Source organism: Salmo salar, chromosome ssa06, assembly GCF_905237065.1.
Source record: "Salmo salar chromosome ssa06, Ssal_v3.1, whole genome shotgun sequence".
NCBI classification, from domain to species: domain Eukaryota; kingdom Metazoa; phylum Chordata; class Actinopteri; order Salmoniformes; family Salmonidae; genus Salmo; species Salmo salar.
In genome coordinates this window covers 62,357,814-62,385,022 of record NC_059447.1, presented here as the reverse complement: position 1 = coordinate 62,385,022, position 27,209 = coordinate 62,357,814, and the positions used below count along the sequence as shown (strand labels likewise).

The window sequence follows — 27,209 nt, the reverse complement described above, 5'->3', positions numbered from 1 at the left end:
GAAAGAGAAGCAATACATCACAAAACAATGTTTTGATACCCTTCTGCCACCTAGTGGATAATAGCTATAAATACAGCTTCATTTGGAAGTGGTTTGATATCCTCTCTCACAGCGCTGATAAAACATAGTGGTGAGAGCCCTGTACAGCCTCTGATTATCTGACCCATTTGACCCATTGGAGGACTAATATCATTGATGTCAAGATTACATTTTAGAATGAAAACACCAAAACTATCTATTAAAAGATTGTTTTATTCACAATAGTGTAACAAATATAGTTTATGAAAATTTTTGCTGCTCATTAACATCATTTCATCCATACGTTCGTAAGATTTATATAAATGTAGAATGGAATATTTACATTTTAATAAGAAACAAACAAAAACGAACATAACAATTTCCCACAAAATTAAAATAACATATTAACCCAAATAAACGATGTGCAATGGAATGATTATCAGCAATATTGTACAGTTTACATTTCTGAGGTTGTTGCACGAAACCATTAAGAAGAGATTCACAAATAAAAGGCATTGTAATGCGAGAGATCGTCAACACAATATTCAACCACAAAGTCAATTGGAAATGAACAGCACGTCTTCTAGTCTGCATACTGAAAAGAGGAAAATAAATGTGTCATGTTTTCATTTTACAGCGACTTTTACGGTTTTCAGTATTCCTACGAGTCATCCCTTCTGCTCCCGAAAGCTGCAACAGTCAGGAGACACTTAGAGCCAATTTATGCTTGATCTGACAATGTGGTCTGAGGCGCCGTATGGATGGTGTGACGCAATCGCGGAGCCTCTGGAGGCACGCAGAGGCCAAATTGAGCTCCGTACCGCATCGCTGGGAGCCTCTCAAATTTTGTAACAATGCGGAACGCTCTGTATAGCTCCGCATTGACATGATTGGTTGACGGTAGGTCCTGTATAAACACAAACTCACTTCCTTGACAACAGCTCTGCACTGCAAAGCTCACAAAGTATGAATGCCATGACTTCTGCAGAGGCCGTATCACTGTAAATGATGCACGGGCCAATGCAGAGGTCGGATTGACCATGCAGCAGCGCCTGTTAGGCTCTCAGAGACGGTGAACGCAGCAATGTCATATCTACAGTGTATAGTGAGTGATGCTCTCTTCCCTGGAGCCTGAATGGCTGCCATAATTAACTAGGTGGAGGGGGATCTAAACGTATATGGACACCACAGTTTCCCTCATTAATATTGCTTCCTCCGGTAAGGTAAACAGGGATTACTTTGTCTTTATAAAGAACAGTAGGGAAAGCCGAGGTTGACCTGCTGGTGTTTTAATGGGAGCTCTGGAAGAGCGTAGCTCCAACAGGTGGCTGATATCTGTGAGGCTTCTTAAACCTCTGGTCTATTTTCTAGGGTCAGAATATTACTCCAACAACGATGAAGGCCTCTTGATCGTACCCCATCTATTTCCCAATAAGATGTATGGAGAGCCATTTTAGGAACATCAGCGCCCCCTGTCCGTGAAAGTACACTGCAGAAAAACAGACCCTTTTGACTGAGGTTTCATACAAACACACTCCTCTCTCTAACTCTCATTACGATGAGATAACGGAGGGAGGTCAGATTGATCCTGTGGTCAACTGAACGTCCATGTCCGAGTGTCCATAAACTTCCATGGTCATGAGTGTGTTTGAGAGTGTGCGTAGTGTGAATGTCTATGTATGATGTGTCCCGTATGTGACCATTTCAATCTATTTGTCCTCTTTTGTCTATACAGTATTCAGCATGTTTACATGTTCATATGTGAGTGGATTTCATCCAGTGTAGTGAACAGAGAATCATACTTGCATCTTCTCATTGCATGTCAACACAACTAAACAACTCTTGTGCTTCCTCTTATTCTCCTGAACTGACTAACAGCTTCTTCTGATGGGTACCACGACACATTCCTTCAGCATTTTGTGCTTTCCAGAAGAAAGGAATCAACAAACAAATCAACAAATTAAGAACAACAAAGGCAAAAATAATCTTAAGCATCACATTTGATGGTACATTCGTTCCATATGATTGACTACCAAGTTCTTGGTCTGACTCTGCCCTGGTCTCCCCCACACTGTCTCCCCCAACTCCCAAATAATCCACAACACAGTGCCCTCGCTCTCCACAGTGCCACCTAGGGGCCTGATCCCAAACCTTCCTTCCAATATACTACAGAATAAATTACCAGCATAGAAACTATTTTACATCACATGGGATTCATTGTCTTTACCACCTCTAATAAAGAAAAAACTAAAACGCACATCAACTTTGTCAATTTAAGAACAAAGGAACATGTTGGGGGTTGGGAAATAAAGTGAGCTCTGACAAACTGACTAGGCTGAATGAATATGACATGTTGATAGAAGGGATGAACTCTACTTTCCCCCACACGTTCCATATTTCAGGAAGAAGAGACCAAGCTAAAAGGTAAATGAGAGGTTGTCCTCGGTGCAGGTCTTTTCCCCGTGACTTCATCCCCTTTATAAACCTACTGCGACCTGCTACACTCAAATGACTGGAGGACTGGACTGTTGTAGTACTGGTTGTCCAAAACTAGATGGCAGTGTGGTAAAGGTGATAAAACCTTCAGCCAATGCCACCTGGACCGTCTGCTAACTACCAGACTACCTGTATAAATAAAAGCCTTGCAATTTGCCTGAACTGCTTATTCGATAGACTATTTCAGACTGAAAGGCACTATTTTGACTGGATTTCAGCTATAGAGCAGGTGAGAATCAAGCTCTGGGTCTTTAACAGAAATCCACCTAAATGGTCCATTGTGTAAATGCGACTAAAATCATATTTACGATAAGAACAACCCAAATCCGATAATATGTTGATTGACATAAAATCTGTTTTCAGTCACACCCACAATCACATACCCGAAATACATGGAAAGAAAGAAAATGATAAAGCTGTATTCAAATCAGTATGGCTTTTTTTGAGTGATGGTGAATCTTACGGCGTAGTAGTGTCCTGTTCTCCTCACAGAGGAGGGTAAATCCTACAGCCTCTACAGCACTGGGAGGGGAGGGCAGCATGCAGACTGATTGTTATCTCTACACGATGACAAGACAAGCACTCATGGACGAGGTGGTTCTGAGTGGTGGTTCCCAGTCCCCAGTAGAGGGCAGTCTGGGTCAGGAGAGGCAGGCAGCCCGGTCCGGTTCCATCGGGTCTGATCATGGACTCAAAAACAGGAGCGAGTCCAGTCTACCAGGGGAGTGGCCTGCCTGGGTGAGCTCCACCCACAGTGGGGGAGGAGTAAATTAGACAGCTCCGCCCACTGCTCAGAGAGGGAGGGGTTAGAGGAGTTCCGAGATGGGTGGGGTCAGGTCAGGGGGTGGTCCACTCTACTCCAGCTGGTTGGGCTTGTCTGTGTCTGTCATCTCCTTCTTGATGACAGGGAGGGGGTGGGCCTCTGTGTTGAACACCCAGTGCTCGAAGGGAAGATGGTCGTCATCAGAGAACAGCAGGAACAGATATCTGAGGGAAGGAGAGCGAGACTCAATTTAGTTCAAACACTAATTTCTGATCACACGAGGCCTTAAGAGAACCCAGATATTTACATCAACAACCTCCACTCCTAGTAGATGTCCATGAGTGCATCAGTCTGAGAGAACATCCACTAGATGTCTGAGAGTTTCAGAGAGGACAGTGGAACTGAAACAAATCCCAAAACCAACTCAGGGAACAAACAGTTCAGCAACGCTCCCATGCCAATATTTTCCCTGCCAAGCTTGGGGTGAGCCAAGCCAACAATGTAGAATGATAAATAAATTAAAACGACAAGACTCGAAACAATTTATGTTTCCTGCCGCCTGCCAAAAGCTATTGCGCTCGGCGTGAAGTCGCAAATCCAAAAAGTTGAGCCCAGCAGCAGCGGTTGGAGTGCAAGTGGGCCTATACCCTAAAAGTCCTTAATCAGGTGCTGATGTGAGACTCGTTAAAATTTACAGATTATAAAATGGACAGGGGTTGGATGACGCCACGCCCGCCCTGCATAGCCACGGTAACCTTGCGGGCGCCACTCCATTTCCAGAGTGAGAAGGAGAAGCAGAGTAGTCTGATTGATTAGTGCTTTTCTGAGATCTGTTCGGTTTCGGTTCCATTATTAAAAATTATGTGAGTTGAATGCTGTAACAACACAGAATAAAACAGCTAATAAAAATCCCATGATGGTGATGACAGCCCATTACTGCTTATCACATAATTTATTCACTTTAATAAAATATTTCAGATGTTGTGTATATTACATTTGATTTATTTGGTGACTATGTTTTCATTCCAAGTCATCATCTCATCTCTATAGAGCTGCTGCCTGTGCTGTCTGATAAAGTCACTATTTTAGTAGTTCTTCAAAGTAAATAAGGCATACTTTTATGACTGCTGAATACCAACTATCAATCACTTAGATCATGTATGTTCAGGTAGAGATACCGCGACGCAACAGCTGCTCTCGATATCACCTCATGATTGTGCATTCTTGTGCCTCTTCCGTAGATGCGCAATGGATTATGGACTATTACCACGTTTTATGCGCTAAACTATGTAGAATACAGGCCAATATTCTAATTAGTTTAGCGCATAAACTATGTAGAAACTACAACTCCCTACTACATCGCACAGTTCAGGCTGGATCTGATTTATCTCTAGATAAACTGTGCGTATTGAGCTCACGGAAAAAACCGAACTAACTTGAATTCAAAAATAATTAACTGACATCAGTCAATTAGTTGTTTAAAAAAACAAAAATAATAAAAACAAAAATTGAGTGCTTCAGTCACTAATGACACACTGCTGGTCAACAGTCAAATTCCCCTCGCACCAGCCCCCAGTGTTCTCAAAACCCAAGTGATTCTCAGAACTCAAAGCCTCATTTCACTACACTAGGAATGTGGAGTAAGACACAAATAACTCATTAAGTCATAGCATCCTTTATTTTATTTTTGTTTTGTTGTTGTATTTTACCCCCTTTTTCTCCCCAATTTTGATCTTGTGTCATCGCTGCAACTCCCCAACGGGCTCGGGAGGTGAAGGTCGAGTCATGCGTCCTCTGAAACATGACCCGCAAAACCGCGCTTCTTAACACCCGCCCGCTTTACCCGGAAGCCAGCCACACCAATGGGTCGGAGGAAACACCGTTCAACTGACTACCGGAGTCAGCCTGCAGGCGCCCGGCCCGCCACAAGGAATCGCTAGTGTGACGAGCCAAGTAAAGCAAACAGCCAGACATACAGCTTTACATTGAGTCATTACTGCTAATTTGACCTCACGCAAAGGCAGGAGAACCCTGACCAGTAGGCTGAGAGAGAGATGGAGAGAGGGAGAAGAGAGATGGAGAGAGGGAGGAGAGAAAGGGGATACAGGAAGAAAGAGGGCGAGACAGAAAGAGGTAAAGAGAGGGAGAAAGAAGGGAGAAAGGGAGAGCCAGAGCCTAAAAGATGGATTTTGCAAGCATTAGTAAACGAGTCATTTGGGGAGGCCTGGCATTTGGAGAGACCCTATTCGCAAAATTGCAGCACTTTCCAACACCATTAAATGAAATGCTAGAGAAGTTTACCAGCTCTATTAGGTGGCGTGACTCACACAGCATTTCATATAAGCATCAATCAGAGAGGCAGATTAGCCCAGGTGTTTGGGGGTTTGGGCAAAAAATAACACCAAAATCAAAGTGCCACAGAGTTATTTACTGCACAGGAGGGGGGAAACAGGCACGTATTTGTTACTGTTGCTGCTGTGGTTGTTAACTGTTACAGCAAGACGTCCTCACTTATTTCTCTTGGATCCTTTCTCTCCCAACCTTGAACCTGTATTTTTTTCCTGTCTCCCCCAGGTCTCTCTACCTCTTTCCAGCTCTCTCGCTCTCCATCTTCCTACCTCTCTTTCCATTTCCTTCTCTCCCTCTCTCCTGCGTGCAGCTTGGTGTTATCTGTCAGTCATGGTGACGTGGCTGTCCTTACAGCCCCTAGCCCCCAGAGCAGAGCAGTGTGGGGACACAGAGCAGGGACAAAGAGCCTGTGACCTCTTTATAAGGTCACACCAGAGTGCTTTGACAAGGCTCCCACAAGAGGGGAGCAAAACAACACCACTGATACGCCATAGAAACCATAGAGGGGGGGGTTAAATCTCTCTCAGACCAGGATTAGACTGGACAATAGATAGAGAGACCCATCTATACGCCGGTAAGAGATACGTTACAATGAGCCTATCTCACTGGACCCACATTATATGGTCCGTCTAACCCCCCAGGCATTGCGTTATTATCAATAGTGAACAAGGAGAGAGAGATTTTCAGTTTCAGAGAGCGAGAGAGGGTATAAGGGCTCAGTAAAAGCAGTCTGCCTCCTCTTATCTGTCTCTGTGTGTGACTGCTGCTATCTCGGAGAAGACTGCTGAGGTCCCTGTAGTACACTGCACACTGTGCTAGCAGAAGCCTGCCTGTCTGAGCCGGCCGTGACAAGACAATTCACACAGGATGTCAGTTGTTTCTCCTCAGAGGCCAGCAGGCACAGCACAGACAGAGGTGAAGTGAGTGCTCATTGGGGGAAAGACATTCTACTTCTGATCCGTTTTGAAGTGTTCAAACAAACTGAATGTCAGGAAGCTGTCAGAGAACACAAAACACAGAGACGTTTAGGGTGTGATGAAATACTAGAGCAGGTTTTTGATGTCATGGTGTCGTGAAACAAAATGTAGGTGTGACTCTTTAGCAGGAAAACATTGCCTGAATATAGACAATGTTCTTCTATATGGCCTTATAATCTCAGTTAACCCAGAACTATAGTCTCACGTAAATAGTCAGCTGCTTGATCAAGTTTTGGATCCATACGTGTTAAAGGGCAACTCCACCACTTTTTCAACCAAATTTGAATTATCTCCAGCACAATACTAGTGTCAACATATGTGAAAACGGCGCACTTCTAAGTTTGTTGAAAAATATATCAAGTTAAAATATCAAAAGTTAGAAATGCCTTCTGGAACAAGTGAACTTTCAGGTGCCTTAATAACAAACGTGTATGTCATTTGTAAAGACGAATAAAATTGTTCAATTACGAGACTAGTTGGTTTAGCCACGGACAAAGACCGGGACCTTCCCGCTAGCCATGATTGGCTGAGATAATGGGTGGGCTGGACATGCCTAGAAATGAGTTTGGATTGGTCTGTCATGTAGCACACTTCTGTCTATAACATGAGCTACTCAATATGTGTAGGTAATCTTTTTTTTAACTAAGCTTTTTTTTAACAATATCACAAAGAACTGCAAAAGTGTTGCTAATGCTCTACACTTTCTGGAGGACTGAGTTTTGAAATCAGTGGAATGCCCGGTTGAAGCAGAGTATGATAGCTAAGGAGATGGAGAAAATTCTAGCGTTTGATTTCAAATATGCGGAGGGAGTCAAAAAGAGAACACACAGAAGGCTTTGTAAAAACACCTGTCTCCGGATTACATCTTCAAACTAACAGCAACCACGGCATCCGTGACAGAGGGAGAAGCATCCATCCATGTGTACGGGTAAGATAGTCTAGCTAGCTACATTTCACATATTATACGTTTCAAATTTTGTCAGAAAGTTGTTTTCATTGCAAGTTAAAGCGTACTATTAGCTAGCTAGCTAACGTTAGCTGGCTGGCTCGCTAGCCAAAGTTGCGTGTTCGATCTGTGTAGTAATATTATTCGTATCCCAGAGCCATTAGCATTTCTAGTTATAGTCCAATATTATCTAACTAGCTAACATTGAACCTAGTTGGTTAGCTTTAGCTACAGATTCATGCAGGGTAGTAACGTTATGAGTTGGGATTATGGTTCATTGTTTAACTAACTACATGTCTAAACAAAATACTCCACTATGCAAGCAATCATTTCACTGTACCGTTTACACCTTCTATATCCTGTGCATGTGACAAATAAACGTTGATTGTATTTGATATAGTGTGTTTTTACCAGAGACGGTAATGTGAAGAACAACATGACCTGCACCAAAGTCACATTAGGATATGACGTTAGGCCAATGAGACAGTGCCCAAGTTGTAAAATTCTCCAGTAGAATGTCCTGCTTTTATTTTGTCACACTCACAACCGTAAGCTATATTCTGTAATTAGCTTGCCATTAACATGTAAATGTGGATCTTGTTGTACATTTATTTCCCTGTAATAATGAATACAAAGTAGCTCAAGTTAAGATGTCAGCTATATGATATGGTCATCATTTGCTAGCCAGCTAACTTAACATTAGCTAGATAGCTAACAAGCTAGAAACGAACCAAAACATTGTTTAGAAAGTTGCTTTTAGTTGCCTGTTTTTCTAGATAAACAGATACTAAATACATTTTTAAACGGACAGGTTTATTGGTGTTAAAATACACCAGTTATGCTATTTTGGACCACAAGGCTGCTGATGTCATGCAGCCTGTCGTTTTTGTGTTAATACTTTTTCATAACGACAAAGATAAGTTTGATGTCGGACGACAATAAAATGTTCATGATGTCACTGCGACAACTGTCTACAGACATGCAGATTGACATCGATAGACGTAAACCAGCCTTTAGTCTTGAAATCTTTGGTTGTTAAGTACACTATCGTATTCACTATTTAGCACATGGCCTCACATGTGAATCCTTAAAGAGATGGGTGGGGCTAAGACTTAAGAGGGTGTGAACAATGCTGAATGGTTGTAGACATGAGGTCTCCAGTAGGTGTACCAAAACATTCATTCAAGGGCCATTTTCTCAAAAGTGGGGTTACAAGTTTTATCAACTTTCAAAGCAGAATTACTTTCCCATTGTGTATGATATACAATTTTCTAGCTCTATCTTCTTTTTTTTAAGTATCTACTTTTATCCCATGTAAAAAACACAATTAAAAATGTTAATATAGAAGACGGAATCGAGCCGGTCGGTCACATATGTAGACACTGGTTTGGTGCTGGAGAAGATGAATATGAGGTTGAAAAATGGAAATATTGCCCATTAAGAGAAGAGATGAAGAGATGCTAAAACAAGGAGCGGAACTGGAACGAGGAGTTCTAACCTCTTAGCAAGTTACGGGCCGAATGTTTCCTCCCCATCCGAAATTCGAAAGATGCGAACACCTGCGAAATCATGATTTGTCCAAATACCCAGTGACGAAAAACCCAAACAACTGAACAACTGCTTCTCTTTATCCCACGCATCCCATTTTGTCCCAACAGATTCTACGGTACCAGTTATGTTTAGGTAGATCTGTCCAGGAGAGAATAACGGCCTTATAGGGAGGACAATTACTTCTAAACGTATGTGTCCATTATATTGCCAAACAAATCCAATACTATAGTTATTCAAGGAACGTTTCTGGGGGGGAGGACGTATGATGACAAGGATGCCAAAAAAAACGGATCGATTTTCTGACAAGATCGATTTTTATTCCTCTCTAATGACAAGGCCAAAATGTCAATGCTATGTCTCCAGACGGTTCTTAGCAGAGTAAGTTGACAGTGTGTGTGTGTGTGTGTGTGTGTGTGTGTGTGTGTGTGTGTTACTTGAGTGTCTCTGCCAGGTAGAAGCTCTGCTGGACGTCGTCATGGTTGGGGCTGGAGGCGTAGACGTCTCTCACTCCACTGTAGCCTCCCTCCACACGACAGTGCTTCTCCAGAGCCTGAGAGACAGAAGGAAAGAGAGAGAGAGAACAGAAAATAGAGAGGGAGAAGAGGGAGAGAACGGAGGGTGGAAAAAGTGTTGAGTTGACTCTGTTTCTTATGGCAGGGTGTTGTAGAGGTATGCACGGTGATGCTAGCTTGTTGTTGAACCAGCATATTTCCCTTCAGTGTGGCTGCTCTGCCTGCAGGTGGAGGGGGAAGAGGAGAGGAGAGGAGGCTGCAATAGGCAATATGACTCCGGGAGAAAATGGGTCTGAGAAGGATGGAGCTGGGGCTGCAGTGTTTACACATCCACTCTGGCTGAATGAGGGTTGAGGGCAGGAGGAGGAGTTATCTGCAGGCAGGCAGAGAGGCAGGAAGGCAGGCTCCAGATCATATTTATAGCTAACACAAGGCCCATCAGAGGTAATCTCATGTCATTAGTGGATACAACAGCATTGCTCTGGGATCTGAGCAATCAGCATTCAACATTACCACTGTTCTGATCTGTTGCAGCATAGCAATGAGAGAGAGATGAGAGAGAGAGTGGGTGGGGAGGAAGGAATAGTCTCAGAGGTTTTCAAGACTACTGTACTCAGAACTAGCAGTGCGTAGACCTGAATGAGTCTACACATCACAATGAACAGGGGTCTGTCGGCGTACAGAGCCCTTTTGACTTTTTGGGCTCCCGAGTGGCGCAGCGGTGTAAGGCACTGCACCTCAGTGCTAGAGGTGTTACTACAGACCCTGGTTTGATTCCAGGCTGTATCACAACCAGCCGTGATTGGGAGTCCCATAGGGTGGCGCACAATTGGCCCAGCGTCATCCGGGTTAGGGTAGGCCGTCATTGTAAATAAGAATTTGTTCTTAACTGACTTGCCTAGTTAAATAAAGGTCAAATGAAAAATGTTAAATTCACTGTCAAAGATCTAAGAGGAAGAGTCTCTTCTCAGTGGAGGCTAGGAGGGGACAGGATGACACAAACATGACAGAAAGGACTGTGGTGGGATAATTCTGAAGGATGATGGGTAGTATAGTTCTCACCTGCACAGCCTCCCAGCCCCACTCTCTGTACTTGGGGTCGTGGGTGAACCTCCACATGTACATGTATGTCTCAATGACCTCTGGCCTCAGGATGAAGTACTTCTCGTTCTGCCGTGTGGCGATGGCCTCCACGCCGCCGTCAAACCGGAACCCCTCTGGGCCCAGCTTCAGGGCTGGAAGAGGGAGAAGCAAGGAAGAAGACAACATCATGAAAAACCCCAACCAGGTCTAGAAGGTGATAAGCAAAACAAAAATATATCAAAAATAACTAAAGATTTTAACCTGGCTGGCACTACGCTCTACTTACCCAGCAGCCCCTCCTGGCCTCAGAGAGAAAACAGGCTCAATGCTCATTAATCTTTCATTTCACACTGGCTTGCTCTGAAGAGGAGTGTGTGGGGGGTGTGTGTGTGAGTGTGAGAGAAAGAGTGAGTGTGTGCTGTTGTTGAGTCCTACACCTCCTTTTGTCTGGGCTTCAGAACTAATACCACCTGACCTGGGAGGAGTTTCTTAGCCTACCCCTGCTGTAGAGGGAGACGGGGACACTGGTGTGCCCCAGATGAGGGGGTCAGTCAGACTCACTGGTGCGGGCGTAGGACTCGTGGCAGGTGCGGGCGATCTCTGCGGCCTGCTCCATCTGGTGACCCGTCTTGTCCTCGGGAGCTCCGTCGGCCCCCAGGGCAATCATGCCTCCGGCGAAGCACGTCAGGTGACCCATCTTGTGCTCCAGCAGGCCGCCCTTCCACTCGGCGATGTACGTCAGTCCACCGCTGGACTTCCTCATCAGACTGGTCTCAATGGCCTGGAGGACAATGACAAGAACGGCATACAGGTGAGCCATCTATCCAACCCCAGTCCCAGACCGGGGCCATTCCCCCTACAAATGGAGTGGAACATGAATAAATACCACCCAAACAGCATTGTTAACCTTGATAAAACGGATGTTGTTTGAAAACCAGGGGTCCCAGCTGGTGGCCAGTATTATGCATTTGCTTGGGCGGCGTGGCCAAAGAACGCTGCTCCTATTTGTCCCTGGCTTTTACTGTAGACAGGAGGGCCACTTTATCCCGAGACATTCTGGAATGGCGGGCTGCGTTTCATCCACGGCGAGACACGACACCAGGAGGATCACAAATGATTCAAAACGACCGGCCGGTGTCTCCCGCTAGCCACACAGCAGGTGTCCAATACAGTAAGATCACAACTGACAGACAACACACGGTTATTACACGGCCATTACCGATGAGAGAGTAAAGATCCTGCCTTCTAACATAGGGAATAAATATGTGCAGCGAGTCGAAGGCAGCTTCAAACGCTATACTATCTCAAGTGCATTCTCTGATGCGCCTCGTTGTTCATCGCTTCATTTGGCACATTTATTTTCATATTCATTGGGTTTGCTTTTCTCCTGCCGAGGGAAAACCCAAGAAAATGTAATATTGCAAATCTCCCGAAAGCAATTACGTTTTTAAAAGATAATTCAGATCTGTGCTTTTGTAGTGTGTGACCCATCACGTAAATGGGGCCGTCTATATGCGGGTGGGCATTGCCTGGCGTGTTCCGCCACAGAAAATCAGCCGATTAATATTCTCCTAAACTGGTTATTTCATTTCCTTTGGTCTCTTTAAAAGGCAGCCTATATCCTGTTTAGCAACAGCCCAGCTTGTTCCTGCTGAGAAGAAAGAAAAAAAAACTCAGGCCATTTCTTTCAATCTCTGCCTCTGACTACTAGTGCTTCGAGAACAAACAGACCTGGACAGAGGCAGGCAGCAGCACATCTTGTTCAGCACTGGCTGCTTTGTTTCTCATCGGGGGGATAGAGAGCATGTAGGCTGGGCCGGCACTGAGGCGAGGATGCCAAGGAGCCATTAATAAGTGAACAGAGTCTGTTTCTAACCAGCTGCCTCTCAGGCTGTCTGACCCAAATGGAGGATGGCTTGGCGTGGCAATAGGGACCCTCTCGCTGTGGGTGACCTGCTTGTGGTGTCTCGCCCAGGTGGATGGCAGACAAGCGGGTTGGTAGGTAGGCAGGTGTGGTGGGGAAACATGGCTGGCTGGGAGGGGAATGGAGGGTAATATCCTGGGTCCTTGTGGACCTCCGTACGGAGAACAACGTTATTATCTCCAACAGGACAGGAGGCTTGGCTCTAATGAAACAGAGAATTTGGCTAACAGCAGTCAGAGCACATCTCACCAGACAGAGCTCTGAGTCTGGCTGACCCCCATCCACTGAAAGCTTCCTCCAACCCCACTTACCTGCTCCTCCAGCTTCTGTGGAGTGCGGTTAGTACTTCACACTCAGAGATAACCCCTGCCTGGCGTAGCATGTCTTGCTTTCACATAGCAGCCCACACTACTGATACTGATTTCCGACTCGGACTGTTCAGTCATTTAAGAAATGTAACTGTTGTTATCACGCTGACAAAAGAAGCTTTCAATGGAGGTCAAAAGAGCCTCGTGAAAAGGTTTAGTCAGCGCTTCAGATTGTGCTGGTACTGTAGCCATTAAATCTCAGTAGGAGAGAAGAAAGGATGAGGAGAGGAGACGAGAGTAGAGAAGAGGAGCAGAGGGGAGTGGGGAGGACGGGATGGGAGTGGGGGAGAGGAGAGGAAAGGAGAGGACGGGAGAGAAGAGAGGTGTGTAGGCTAGGTAAGGTGTCTTGAGGGTTTACCTGCAGAGCGTCGTAGTAGAGCTTCTTGCCCTCCTCGTCCGTCTTGTCTGACATCAGCCAGGCCTTGAGCAGGTACTCATAGAAGCTGTCTCCCAGGCCGCCCACTGACACGTGATCTACAGGACAGAGACAACACGAAAGATTTGAGCATCATGCTGGAGCCAGGCTAATTTACCTATCTCATCTTGCCAGCAGCAGCCCTCCCTCCCCAGTGGCCTGCCTCACCTCAGGATGATGAATGGCCCAATGATGGCGGCCATCTCAGCACCCGAGGCTGTTTACACAGGAAGATGGCCCCTTAATACCTGCTCAGCCTCAGAACCTCAGTGACAAAGGGACGTGTCTGGCATAGGCCTGGCCAAGGGGACGGGGACACCTTTTCAAACAGAGCCCAACAAAGCTACAGGAGTAATGGGATTAGTCTCCTTTGATGGCTGATGTATGGAAGATGTCTGCAAGGGGGAGATTGGCATTCTGATGAGTTTATCAGGTCCCCCCGGCACATCCCCGGTCACCGTGTGCATACCGACTGAGCTATGCAGGGAGCAGCAGCGATACCACAGCCGGGTATAAAGAGAGACAGTCCCTGTGACAGTCAGTGAGGTGTGGGGCTGTGCTCCGTGCTGTGCCAGGTGATGTGCTCTCCTGTCCACTTCACTCTCTGTGAGGAATGAGTCTCCAGGGTCTGGGAGAGAGCCTCAGTCAAGCCAAGCCGCTGTTCATCATAGTGATCGTCATGCCCCCTCATACATATGTATATGTCATTAACAGCCAAAGCCTTGTGTGGGGGATATAGATTAGACGTCAGCAGTAATAAAAGGGACAGGACAGAGCTCCAGGAGGAGTTTGTAGTGGAGTGTGGCCTTGCCCTCATAAGGACTGTATTTCCTTGCCGACTGGGGTCAATGCCACAGGGGTTAACAGCAGGTCAGAGAGGGAACACAAGGTCAAGGATCTGATCATGGCTCTGATCTGATCGACAAGGGACAGGGACAAATTAAACTGCCTGCGAACTGAGGACTCAGACATCACACTGTCTTGCAGCCCTGCAGTCTGATTGGACTGGAGATCTGATAGGATCTCGTTAATCTATCGTAGCGTAAAATAAATGCCTGACCGCTCAGTTCCCACCCAGTTTTCGTCAGGAAAGGAAACTAGGTTGAAGGAGGGTCATGTAATTTGTAATCAATTAAAACGTCAGCATTTTGGAATTGACTTACTGAATTGGACGTTGGTCTCACACACACACACAAACTCCCGACTCATCCAACTCTGAATTCAAAGTCGGAAACTCTGGCATCTTTCTTAAGCTCCGACTTGAAGACCACTGAAGTCATGATTTGAGTTCCCAGTTCTCTTGAAAGCACCAAAAATCAACAAGCATGGCGTCGCACACATACTTAAGGACCACAGCTCGTGAAAAGTTATTTTCACAATAATGTAAGGGTTTCTTGTTTATCCTAGGCTGCCTGTCATTTCATATAAATCTGCTCCGGTCAACTGTAAATGCTGTTATTGTGACGTGGAAATGTCTAGGAGCAACAATGACTCAGCCGCGAAGTGGTAGGCACAGATGCTCATAGAACGGGACTGCCGAGTGCTGAAGCATGTAAAAATCGTCTGTCCTTGGTTGCAACACTCACTACCGAGTTCCAAACTGCCTCTGGAAGAAATGTCAGCACAAGAACTGTTTGTCGGGAGCTTCATGAAATGGGTTTCCATGGCCGAGCAGCTGCACACAAGCCTAAGATCACCATGCGCAATGCCAAGTGTTGGCTGGAGTGGTGTAAAGCTCGCTGCCATTGGACTCTGGAGCAGTGGAAATCACGCTTCACCATCTGGCAGTCCGACGGACGAATCCGGGTTTGGCGGATGCCAGGAGAATGCTACCTGCCCCAATGCATAGTGCCAACCTCAAAGTTTGGTGGAGGAGGAAAAATGGTCTGGGGCTGTTTTTCATGGTTCGGGCTAGGCCCCTTAGTTCCAGTGGACGGAAATCTTAACGCTACAGCATACTATGACATTGTAAACGATTCTGTGCTTCCAACTTTGTGGCAACAGTTTGGGAAAGGCCCTTTCCTGTTTCAGCATGACAATGCCCCTGTGCACAATGCAAAGTCCATTCAGAAATGGTTTGTCGAGATCTGTGTGGAATAACTTGATTGGCCTGCAGAGCCTTGACCTCAAGCCCATCGAACACCTTTGGGATGAATTGGAATGCCGACAGCGAGCCAGGCCTAATCGCCCAACATCCGTGGCTGAATGGAAGCAAGTCCCCGCAGCAATGTTCCAACATCTAGTGGAAAGCTTTCCCAGAAGAGTGGAGGGTGTTATAGCAGCAAAGGGGGGACCAACTCTATATTAATGCCTATGATTTTGGAATAATATGTTCGACGAGCAGGTGTCCACATACTTTTGGCGATGTCGTGTATCTAGCTAATATTTAGCGTCTTTGGCTACACAACTCTAGCGTCTCTCTTCCAGCTATTCCCGTGTGCAATAGGCTATAGGCTACGGATGCAAGACTCTCCGCTATTCATCTTCTCGGAAAATCCCAGGAAAACAATAGGCTACAAAATTCTATATTAGATTATTTTTATACTAGACCTAATAGGCTTTTCGCAGAGAGAAGCAGGTTTGGTCTTGCTAACTGCTGAATGCCTACAGCATAGAAAGTTGCAGATAGAGAGTGCATCACTGGCCAGTGATGATAACATTGTTGCACTGATGTATTAAATGGTTGCACAGGATAGACAGTGATGTGCACAGTGAAAAAAATCCAAACGAATTGACATCTATTAGAAAAATGGAAATCACTTACAAACCACTTGAGCAACAAGGCAAGCAATGACATGGCAAGGCAAGCAATGGCAGGCTAAACAGTGTTCATTGTTGAATATCTACATTTCATTCAAATGCAAGTTAATATATTCTACTTTTCATTAAGCTACATGTAGCCTACATTGAAGTGTTATTTGCAGTTGTCACTATGACAATGAACACACCCTGACACACTGAATGGTCTGTGTTACCACTTTATGAATAGGCCTACAGCGTTGCAGTAGGATGCTTTGATCAGTTGATTGACAGGTGTAGGATACTGTGGAACGATACACTTTCTTCTAGTGTGGATGTTGGCCAACGCAGTTAGTTCTAGTCTTTGGTGTGGACGGCCCTTAACTCTTAAATTGGTAAAGGCCTCCCTTTTGCGGATAACATGACGATGGTATGAATACAGCAGGCGATTTCAACCACTGATTTGATAGAAATGTAGACCGAAACATTTATAGCCTACTAATAAGGGATTTAATATTCCCTGCTTTTGGTTTTAATGATCATTTTGTAGGGGAGGTTAACGTGGGGTTTTTTCAAACGCTCAGGGAAGTCCAGGTAAAATATTACCTCCGTGTACCCCTTAATATACCGTAAATAACGTTCACTCCCTAAGGGTGAGATGTCCTCATGACTGTAAGCCATGTTATTGGTGTGATAGGATGACAGTCATGTCTGCGGGCAATGCCATTGGTTTGATACGATGTTCCATCATGTCCGTGGGGCCATGTCATAGGCAGATCCACACATACAAGAAGATGCGACTGTTAGATACGTGGCTCTAAGGGACACTGTACCGATGGTTTATATTGAAACGTCAACTACAACAGCATCACCAGAGCTGTGATAGGCCGTCTATACCGTGACGGAGAAACACTGAGAATGGAAAGACCATTTCTATGACATCACCCTCAGGTCTACTCTACCAGTAAATACAGATCACAAGTGACCTTTATGTAAAATATCCTCAGGTGGCAAATGGTTCTGGTGCGAACCTGAAAAATCACTTTACATTTTTGTCACAGCCAACATTAGCATTCCTATACTTCAGGCTATTTGTCAATGGAGTTGTTTTTCTTCTACTTGGAAATTCGTCTTCCAGCTAACACTGACCATGTAGACCACAAACACTTTTAGAGGTGCCTTTTGGCAATGTTTGTCTTGGAACCTTCTCTGTGTTCTCTAAGGCTTGGTTTGGCAAACCTTCCCCTAGTCAGTCAGCAATTCACAGAATAGCTACGTGTAATGATAATAATTATAATACTACTACGACACGGGACTTAAGTAGTGCTTTTCAAAGACCCAACGATGTAGAGTCATCCAGAGAGACACAGGACTCTGACAGCACCCCCACCCCACTACACTCCACCCTGGCCTGGGTCACTACATCACTCTGCTGGGTGACCTGATGTCAACACCACCTATGCTCCACTAAATTATGGAGCTGTAAACTGTACAAAAAACAACAACAAAAAACCCCGTGGGATGGATCAAGTTGTCAGAGAGAATGAGAAACAAGCCGGACGGCTGCCCTCCTCTTCCTCCCCTTCCATTGATCCCCTCCACCCAGTTTGACCCAGGGTCTGGACGCACAGCGGTCAGTCATTAGCGTTGAACCCTCTCTGACCCCCCCCCCTGACCAGGACTACAGCAGAGACAAACACAAAGACAGTTAGTATGGGTATTCATCAGACGTGACATTTCAGCGAGGGCGTAGAGGGGCCATTCAATTACAGAGGGTCACACACACACAGTGGGGAGGGGGGAGGTATCGCACAGAATAGCAAAACAAACAAAACAGCTAAGATATGCATTCAAATGAGTGTGTGTGTGTGTGTGTGTGTGTGTGTGTGATAGAGATTGCAGTGGGTCCATCAGGATGCTACAGCCAGCAGCATATGGCTGAGCTAGGGACTGGTCTGGTCTGATCTGGTCTGTGCATCTCATTAACCTTTGTGCGGCTCAGAGACAAACACAATAATTTGAGAATGGATCCACGCAAGCTGCTGTCTGCTGGGCACAGGGCTGTCTGAGCACGGAAAAACTGCAGGGTTACTGCATCCCACCACCGCCTCTCCCAACCACCTCACTGCGCCCTAGATTAACAACCAGGCAATTCTTGGGTCTGATGCTTGTTTTGTCAAGAGGTGGCCTGGCTAGAGCTGGGTAATGTCATAGTAGAAGTTGCTCCATACCAGAGATGGGGGTACTGAACTGTTGGGGTGCCTTGAGTCAAAGGAGCAGGAGAGTTTGAGTAGTATTGTGTGGAGGTATCACGACTGAACTGTAGCAAGAGAGGACTAATTAACTTTACTGGCAGTATTCACCATGTTTAAGTACTGTCATTAGGCACAGATACTTATTCCTCCCTGATGTCCCTCACCCCCTGGGCAGCGTTAAGTTACATCATCTCCTAATGCACAGCCCACTCAATCAGAAGTGCTCACATTGAACTGAAGTGGCTCTCCCAGCTGTAAATACCTTGATAATTACAGGCTGTGGAACATCGATTGACAGCCACTGGTGAACCACTAATGGAAAGGGGTGAGATGGAAGAGAGGGATGAGAGAGGTGAAAAGAGAGAAGGCTGGGCAAGATGGAAGATAGGAGAGATGGTTAAACAGTGATGCAGAGGGAGGTGGAAGGGATTAGATGGGAGAGAGGGATGAGATGGAAGAGGGAAAGAGGGGAGAAAATGGTGAGAGGGGAGATGGGAATGAGACAGGAGAGGGGTGAGATGAGAGAGGGATGAGGGGGACTTACGTTGTCCCCACTGTCCACTGTTAGGGTTCAAATAGTTGGGGTACAGTCCCTGGGGCTTATCCAGTCGATTCAGAACCTTCCGGATGTTCATGACCTAGGAGGAGGAGGAGGAAATGAGTTTCTACTTTCTCCCTGCAAATACCTCATTGCCGCCTAATCTTCCAGCAGCACGGCACAGTAATGCACTTTAAATGGCCTTACTGCAGGGACGGCAGTTAAGGGAGGCATAAGAGAGAGAGAGGCCGGTGGCTCAGAGCCGAAAGAAGGCATTTACCTGCAGAACAGGCGTTAACATGAATAGTAATCAAGGTCGCAGCTATGAATAACCCCATCATCAGGCTGGCTGAGTGCTCAGTTACACTTGGTGTTAATGCACTGGAATGGAATGTGCTGTGGCTCCCTAGCTCTCACCTTCTCTGCGAAGGCTGGGTTCCCTGACAGCTTGGAGAGGTGCATGAACTCCAGGTGCAGGGTGCCGTACTCCGCCAGGATGCTGCTGCCTCCAGACGCCCACGGCCAGTTCCTCCCGATGCCACTGCAGAGACAACAAGACAACACAGCTAATTAAGTCAGCTTCTCCAAACAACACTGTTACTGCATAGAACACCAAACACGGTTCTACGAAACCTCAGGTCCACCAAACATCACTGCAGAGGAAGAGAACATAAAACATTTACCTCAGTCAAAACATTTACCTCAGTCAAAACCCCACCACACAAACATCCCCTAGAGAGCTCACGCCTCCATAAACCTGTCAACTTACCCTACACACGTCAGTGGGGTCAAAACCTTCCTCCTGTCTTAGGAATGTGACTTTAGATATAATACTCATCTGTTTTAACATCATACCAAATGAAATTAACTTAAAAGACCACATATTACTCCTCTAATACTATCTGTCCACAGCGTGTGTGATATAAAAATGTCCAACACAACCGTGTATCTGGGCTGCCTGATTGTTTTTAAAACAGCACGCCCGGGTCCGAGCTGCCCTTCTAAATTCTCTCTATTACCCTGCTTCCTGTGTAATATCGCTTCCTGAGTCACCCTGATGGGCCAGTGCGTATATTAGGACTAACCATATTTCAGTCTGCTAATGGTGTGTAATCATTGACTCCCCAAATAATAACGTGTGTCACATTTGTTATTCTAGCTTTTGTGTGAGAGACAGAGCACTGGGAGATTTCTGTCATTAACACTGCATGAATCTGTTCTGGCTAGTACAGCTGGGCTGGAGGGACCAAAGGGTAAGAGCCAAAAACATATCCCTGTGTGGGCGAGTGAGTGCGTGCGTGCGTGCGTGCGTGCGAGTGAGTGCTATGTAAAACATATTCTACCCAGACTCCCAAATTGAACTGGCATCCCTTTGACTTCATTAGGAAAGCAAACTTGTTCATAAACATTAGTGTAACTAATTTGACCTTTCTCCGTACCAAGAATTGGGTTGAAGCGGTTTTCCAGGTCCGTATTTAAAAAAAGGGCTGACAAACACCAACAGCCTATAGCACGGGATTCATTAGAGAAACTGGCAGGCAATGCAGAGGCCTCCAGTCGATGACGTGTATTCATAAGGTCTTAGTGTTGCCACCAATGTCATCATTCCTATCGCTGAAATGATCTTCCACTATCACTAATGATCCAGGGCCTGCCCCAATGCTAGGCTCATGCATGTAGGCAACGCATGAACGTTGCCTGCATAGACCTTCCCTGTGGCTCAGTTGGTAGAGCATGGTGTTTGCAATGCCAGCATGGTGTGTGCAACGCCAGGGTTGTGGGTTCGATTCCCACGGGGGGCCAGTACAAAAATATATTAAAAAAAAAAAAAATGCATGAAATGAAAATGAAATGTATTAAATGTATGTATTCACTACTGTAAGTCGCTCTGGATAAGAGCGTCTGCTAAATGACTAAAATGTAAATGTAACGTGCACGCACAAACACACAGGACCGTGGCCTGGGCCATAGGGAAGGGAAGAGAGGGAGAAGCAGCCAGGAACACACTGCTCAACCTTTTCAAAGATGGGTGCGTATTGTAATAACCCCCCTCAACCACACACTGTGCCAAAACAATTTGTTTTTCATTACACAGCTGATTAAATCATGTTACACAAATTCTGGAAAAATCGCACAAAATGTCTGGGAGGAAAGAAAAGGCAGAGAAAGCGTCTGTTCCTGGGTCAGAAAATGTAATTGGTGTTTATGATTGTTAGTGCCCAGATCTATTACCAGAGACTTAATCAGATTGCCACAGCCTGGGATGGAGATGATATACGCACGTGTGTGACAGTGAGTTGTGTGACGGTGTGTGTGGGTTATTTGTCAAGTGTGTGAGAGCTGAGGAGAATCAGATGACATCAGTATCAGCAGTGTACCTGCTGCAGCCAGCCATGAGGTTAAGGTAGGTGGATGCAGACAGACCTGCCATCTCTCCTTCATCTCCATAATGGTCCATTACAACACAGTACAGTGAGCTCTTGGCTGCATTGCGGCCCAGCGCTGCCATGTCCTCTCTCTCCAGACTATAAAGGCGTCAGCATGTTTCAGTTCGGCTGGCGCCTAGCGAACTCGGCTAGCGAACCGAACGAGTGTTCTCGCATACTCCATTAAAAAAACGTTGCTTGAAAAAGTGTCAATAGTACTTTGTCCATTTCGAGACTCCGTAGCCAGTATAAACTTCCTCAAAATAGTCAGAATTAGAAATGTCATTCATTTTGATGTTTTTGTGGAGGAAATCTCAGTCGCGCAAGTTCACATCTAACTAAGACGTTATGTGCAGTATTTCTCCATACAAATAATGTGCATGAAAACAAGTTCTCGTTGAATGACAACAAATACAGTGCATTCGCAAAGTATTCAGACCCCTTGACTTTTGCCACATTTTGTTAAGTTACAGCCTTATTCTAAAATTGATTAAATAGTTTGTTTTCCTTATCAGTCTACACACGATACCCCACAATGGCAAAGCAAAAACTGTTTTTATAAATGTTTACAAATAAATTAAAGATAAACGGAAATACCACATATACATAAGTATTCAGACCCATTCACTCCGTACTTTGTTGAAGCACCTTTGACGCTACCAGCTTCCTATTCTTCTCTGCAGATCCTCTCAAGCTCTGTCAGGTTTGATGGGGAGTGTCGCTGCACAGCTATTTTCAGGTCTCTCTAGAGATGTTTGATTGGGTTCCAAGTCCAGGCTCTGGCTGGGACATTCAGAGACTTGTCCGAAGTCACTCCTGCGTTGTCTTGGCTGTGTGCTTAGGGTCGTTGTCCTGTTGGAAGGTGAACCTTCGCCCGTGTCTGAGGCGCTCTGGAGCAGGTTTTCATCAAGGATCTCTCTCTACTTTGCTCCTTTCATTATTTCCCTCGATCCTGACTAGTCTCCCATGTGCCTTTTACTGAGGAGTGGCTTCAGTCTGGCCACTCTACCATAAAGACCTTATTGGTGGAGTACTGCAGAGATGGTTATCACATCTCCACAGAGGAACTCTGGAGCTCAGTCAGTGACCATGGGGTTCTTGGTCACCTCCCTGACCAAGGCCCTTCTACCCCGATTGCTCAGTTTGGCCGGGCGGCCAGCTCTAGGAAGTCTTGGTGGTTCCAAACTTTTTCCGTTTAAGAATGATGGAGGCCACTGTGTTCTTGGGGAGCTTCAATGCTGCGTCATTTTTTGGGTACCCTTCCCCAGATCTGTGCCTTGACACAATCCTGTCCCGGTGCTCTACGGACAATTCTTTCAACCTAATTGGCTTGGTCCACTGTGGGACTTTATATAGACAGGTGTGTGCCTTTCCAAATCATGCCCAATCAATTTAATTTACCACAGGTGGACTCCAAATCAAGTTGTAGAAACATCAAGGATGATCAATGGAAACAGGAAGTACCTGAACTGAATTTCGAGTCTCATAGTAAAGGGTCTGAATACTTATTTAAATAAGGTATCTGTTTTTCATTTTAAATACATTTGCAAAAATGTTTTAAAAAAATGGTTTCGCTTTGTCATGGGGTATTGTGTGTAGATTGCAGAGGAAAAACATTTATTTAATCAATTTTAGAATAAGGCTGTAACGTAACAAAATGTGGAAAAAGTGAAGGGGTGTGAATACTTTCCGAATGCACTGTACTTTATTGAAGAATCCCTACTGCTGACCAATCACCAATGATGGGGCATAAACTTTGGTTCTGAAATTCAGCTCCGAAAGTGCTCCTGAACTGCAGAAAAAACCCTTACGGATGTCCAAAACGAACAAAAACGTCAAAATGTCATAACATACGCACTAACTCTTCGGAACTGCGTTGGCTGGGAAGCATGTGGATGCCTTAAGAGCTGCATTTAACCTGACCACTCGTCTGGACTGCACTCTGAGCGCCTGAAATGGACCCCCCCCCAACTCCCTCCCTCAGTTGGTCTCTCTTTCTTCCTTCCTCCCTTAGTTGTTCCCTCCCTCTCTCTGTTGGCCTCTCTCTCTGTTGGCCTCCCTCTCTATCTGTTGGCCTCTCTATCTGTTGGCCTCCCTCCCTCCCGTGGTCTATGTGTCAAATCCCTTCCTAAGCCCTTGGATGAGATCTAAATCCCGAGGAAGAATAACAACAGGGAGTATAGGGGAGCCCAAAACAAGCACATAGCTAAGCCTAAAGGTACAGGGTCGAGGATGAGTGGGGTTCAAATGCTACATTTATATTACAGGGAGGGAACTCTACTACCTCGCTCTCTCTTTCTCTCTCTCCAACTAAACTATCAATATTCCTCTCCCTCCTTTCTCTCTGTTTAACTATTGCCTCAGGTCTGGAATCTGTGGGCACTAGGTCCAGTTCAGTGGTTTTTACCCATTCCTTTTACGGGAAAGAAAGAGAGACGCAGGCTGGCACTAACAAATGTGCAGCTCTGTGTACATAACGTAGTGGCTGACAGGACCTTGAGAGAACACAAACAGCCTTCTGGACAATGAACTAACAGCGGCTCTGTCATACACTCCACTTTACTCCAGTCAGGTGCCAATGCCTTTGTATGTGGGCAGCGTGCACACAAAGGATACTGAAGCTTTGGCTTACTGCTTCGTGCTGTTAGCTCTTAGTTCCAAACCTGATCTCTCCTCCCTATCTCTTACTCGCTCCGGGCGAAAGGGGAGCTATAGATCCGCAGTTAAGGCCTTAATTAAATTCCTTAAATCACGCCAGTCTTCTATATCCTGCGGGGCTGAGGAGGCTGGGTGGGGTATGTGGGGATCATTGTAGGAGTCTAGCTCCAGGAGCTTGTCTGGTATTGCCCTGGAGTAGTGCCTGGCTGCTGGAGAGCTACAGCACAGAGGGAGGAGGGTCTGTCAGGACTAGACAGCTACTCCAGTGGCTCTTTCACAGGGACTGCAGCAGCCCACACACACACACGTGGTTTTACCGTCCCAGTGGCTCGAGGCATTTTGTTTTGGGGATACTCAGATAAGGTTAAGATTAAGGTTAATGTTGCAGAAGTATGAACGTGATCCTTTAAATGGAGATGTTTTCCAAAACAACCTTGTCTGCCAATCCAATTACAGGTAACATATAATAGCTTACATACATCCGAGTCTGACGTAATGTCTGAACCTGTCCCTTCGGCCTAGTGGCACCAATCCTCTCACCATCAACTATCAACTTCAGGCTATCCTGGTTTCATCAGGCCAGAGCTATAAACGGCAGCTGTAATTCATATTTGAGGGACGGCACTCAATGGCTTCTCTAATTGGGCCACTCGGAATCTAGGCTTATTAATCAAACCACTTTCCCCAGACTCTCGGGATGGATTGCACAGCCTGAGCGTGAACTGCAACGAGTAAATCTGCTAAAGCTGCCATATTTCATACCAAGACGGCGGGGAAAAAGAGAGTTGGCTTTAACTTCGTGTGATGACATCCGCTTTAACTAAAAGTTCAATTTGATCGGAGAGTAATTTCCTGCTTTCCATTTTATAAGAGGGAAAGGGGAATTCTAAAAGATAGATACAAATTGAGCTATTATTCCCTGAGGAGGGAGACTAATTTATAATTATGAGAACTAATACACCAGGCCTGGAGTCCGGCCTTGCTGGACCTGCTCTCTGTCCCCAGAACAAAAACTCGATTGAAAAGCGGCGCAGTGCGGCTAACGACATGACGTCTACTCTAAGGTAACAAATATAGAACCTGTCTTACTGAATCACCACCAACTGAGGAAAGCAAATCTACACCAGGGCCCTATGATCAAACTGTTTACAGTGAATTACATAAACGGCAGGCAGACAATTCATTTTTTATATACACTGAACAAAAATATAAACACAACATGCAAACATTTCTAAGTTCAAATAAGGAAATCAGTCAATTGAAATAAATTCCTTAGGCCTTAATCTATGAATTTCACATGACTGGGAATACAGATATGCATCTGTTGGTCACAGATACCTTTTAAAAAAAAGATAGGGGTGTGGATCAGAAAACCAGTCAGTATCTGGAGTAACCACCATTTGCCTCATGCAGAATGACAAATCTCCTTCGCATAGAGTTGATCAGGCTGTTGATTGTGGCCTGTGGAATGTTGCCCCACCCTTCAATGGCTGTGCGAAGTTGCTGGATATTGGCGGAAAATGAAACATGTTGTCGTACACGTCGATTCGGAGTATTCCAAACATGCTCAATGGGTGACGTCTGGTGAGTATGCAGGCCATGGAAGAACTGGGACATTTTCAGCTTCCAGGAATTCTGTACAGATCCTTGCGACATGGGGCCGTGCAATATGAAATATGGATGAATGGCACAACAATGGGCCTCAGGATCTCGTCACGTACTCTGTGCATTCAAATTGCCATCGATAAAATGCAATTGTGTTTGTTGTCCTTAGCTTATGTTTGCCCGTACCATAACCCCACTGTCACCATGGGGCACTCTGTTTACAACGTTGACATCAGCAAACCACTCACCCACACAACGCCATAGACGCCATCTTCCAGGTACAGTTGAAACCGGGATTAATCCGCAAAGAGCCCACTTCTCCAGCGTGCCAGTAGCCATCAAAAGGTGAGCATTTGCCCACTGAAGTCAGTTATGACGCCAAACTACTGTCAGGTCAAGACCCTGGTGAGGACGATGAGCACGCAGATGAGCTTCCCTGAGACGGTTTCAGACAGTTTGTGCAGAAATTCTTCGGTTTTGCAAACCCACAGTTTCATCAGCTGTCTGGGTGGCTGGTCTCAAACCATCCCGCAGGTGAAAAAGCTGGATGTGGAGGTCCTGGGCTGCCGTGGCTACACGTGGTCTGTGGTACATTTTAGAGTTGCCTTTTGTCCCCAGCACAAGGTGCACCTCTGTAATGATCATGCTGTTTGATCACCTTCTTGATATGCCACACCTGTCAGGTGGATGGATTATCTTGGCAAAGGAGAAATGCTCACTAACAGGGATATAAACAAATTTGTGAACCAAATTTGACAGAAATAAGCTTTTTGTGCTTTTGGAAAATGTATGGAATCTTTTATTTCAGCTCATGAAACATGGGACCAACACTTTGTGTTGATATTTTTGTTCAGTATAGTTAAACAGAAATCAACATCTCACATTTTTTTGAATTCCAGAAGCATTCCATATGTTATAACTATTCATGGCTTAGTTTCGTTCCACTCACAACTACTGATCCTTGCTTTCAGACCATGACACAATACTACACTCTGATTGACAACTTCTCTGTACCTGTCCAACATGTCATTTGGTGAAATAAATAAGCCATCTGCCAGGTGTAAGCTGGGATGCTGCTGACAGCACTGTTGCTATGGGCTTGGTGGGGTAAATGGGAGTAGTGATGAGACAGTTTTCTGTGGGGGCTGTCTTTTGAAAAGGGATATGGTGCAAATGTTTACTTCTGTTAAAAAAAAAAGAAGGTTTTCTTGGACATGTTAAATCAGCCATATTAAACTAGTTGAATTTCAAATGACGTGAACAACACCAGACCACGTTGCTATACTCCTGCAGTATACTTTGAGTACACCAAACATTAGGAACACCTTCCTAATATTGAGTTGCACCCCGCTTTCACCTTCAGAACAGCCTCAATTCATCACGGTATGGACTTTACAAGGTGTCGAAAGCATTCCACTTTTTCCAAAGTTTGTTACAGCCTTATTCTAAAATGTATTGAATAAAAATGTTTCCTCAATCTACACACAACCTATAATGACAAAACGAACAGGTTTTTAGAATGTTTGCAAATGTAACAAAAAAATTAAAACAGAAATACCTTCTTTACGTAAGTATTCAGACCCTTT

At 45.3% G+C, this 27,209-nt stretch overlaps 1 protein-coding gene across 2 annotated transcripts in view; it reads right to left on the bottom strand.

The window, feature by feature from the left end:
- Positions 1–236: 236 nt before the first annotated feature.
- man1a1 (mannosidase, alpha, class 1A, member 1) overlaps positions 237–27,209 on the bottom strand; it is a 164,598-nt gene continuing 137,625 nt past the window's right edge. For both annotated transcript variants that reach the window (XM_014205126.2, XM_045720801.1), the window contains exons 6-12: positions 19,352–19,475; positions 18,941–19,034; positions 13,346–13,461; positions 11,257–11,476; positions 10,675–10,847; positions 9,535–9,650; positions 237–3,501 (exon numbers count right to left, since the gene is read on the bottom strand). In XM_014205126.2, the coding sequence (XP_014060601.1) occupies positions 3,369–3,501; positions 9,535–9,650; positions 10,675–10,847; positions 11,257–11,476; positions 13,346–13,461; positions 18,941–19,034; positions 19,352–19,475 (976 nt within the window). In that variant the 3' untranslated portion in view covers positions 237–3,368. The remainder of the gene's footprint in view (positions 3,502–9,534; positions 9,651–10,674; positions 10,848–11,256; positions 11,477–13,345; positions 13,462–18,940; positions 19,035–19,351; positions 19,476–27,209) is intronic.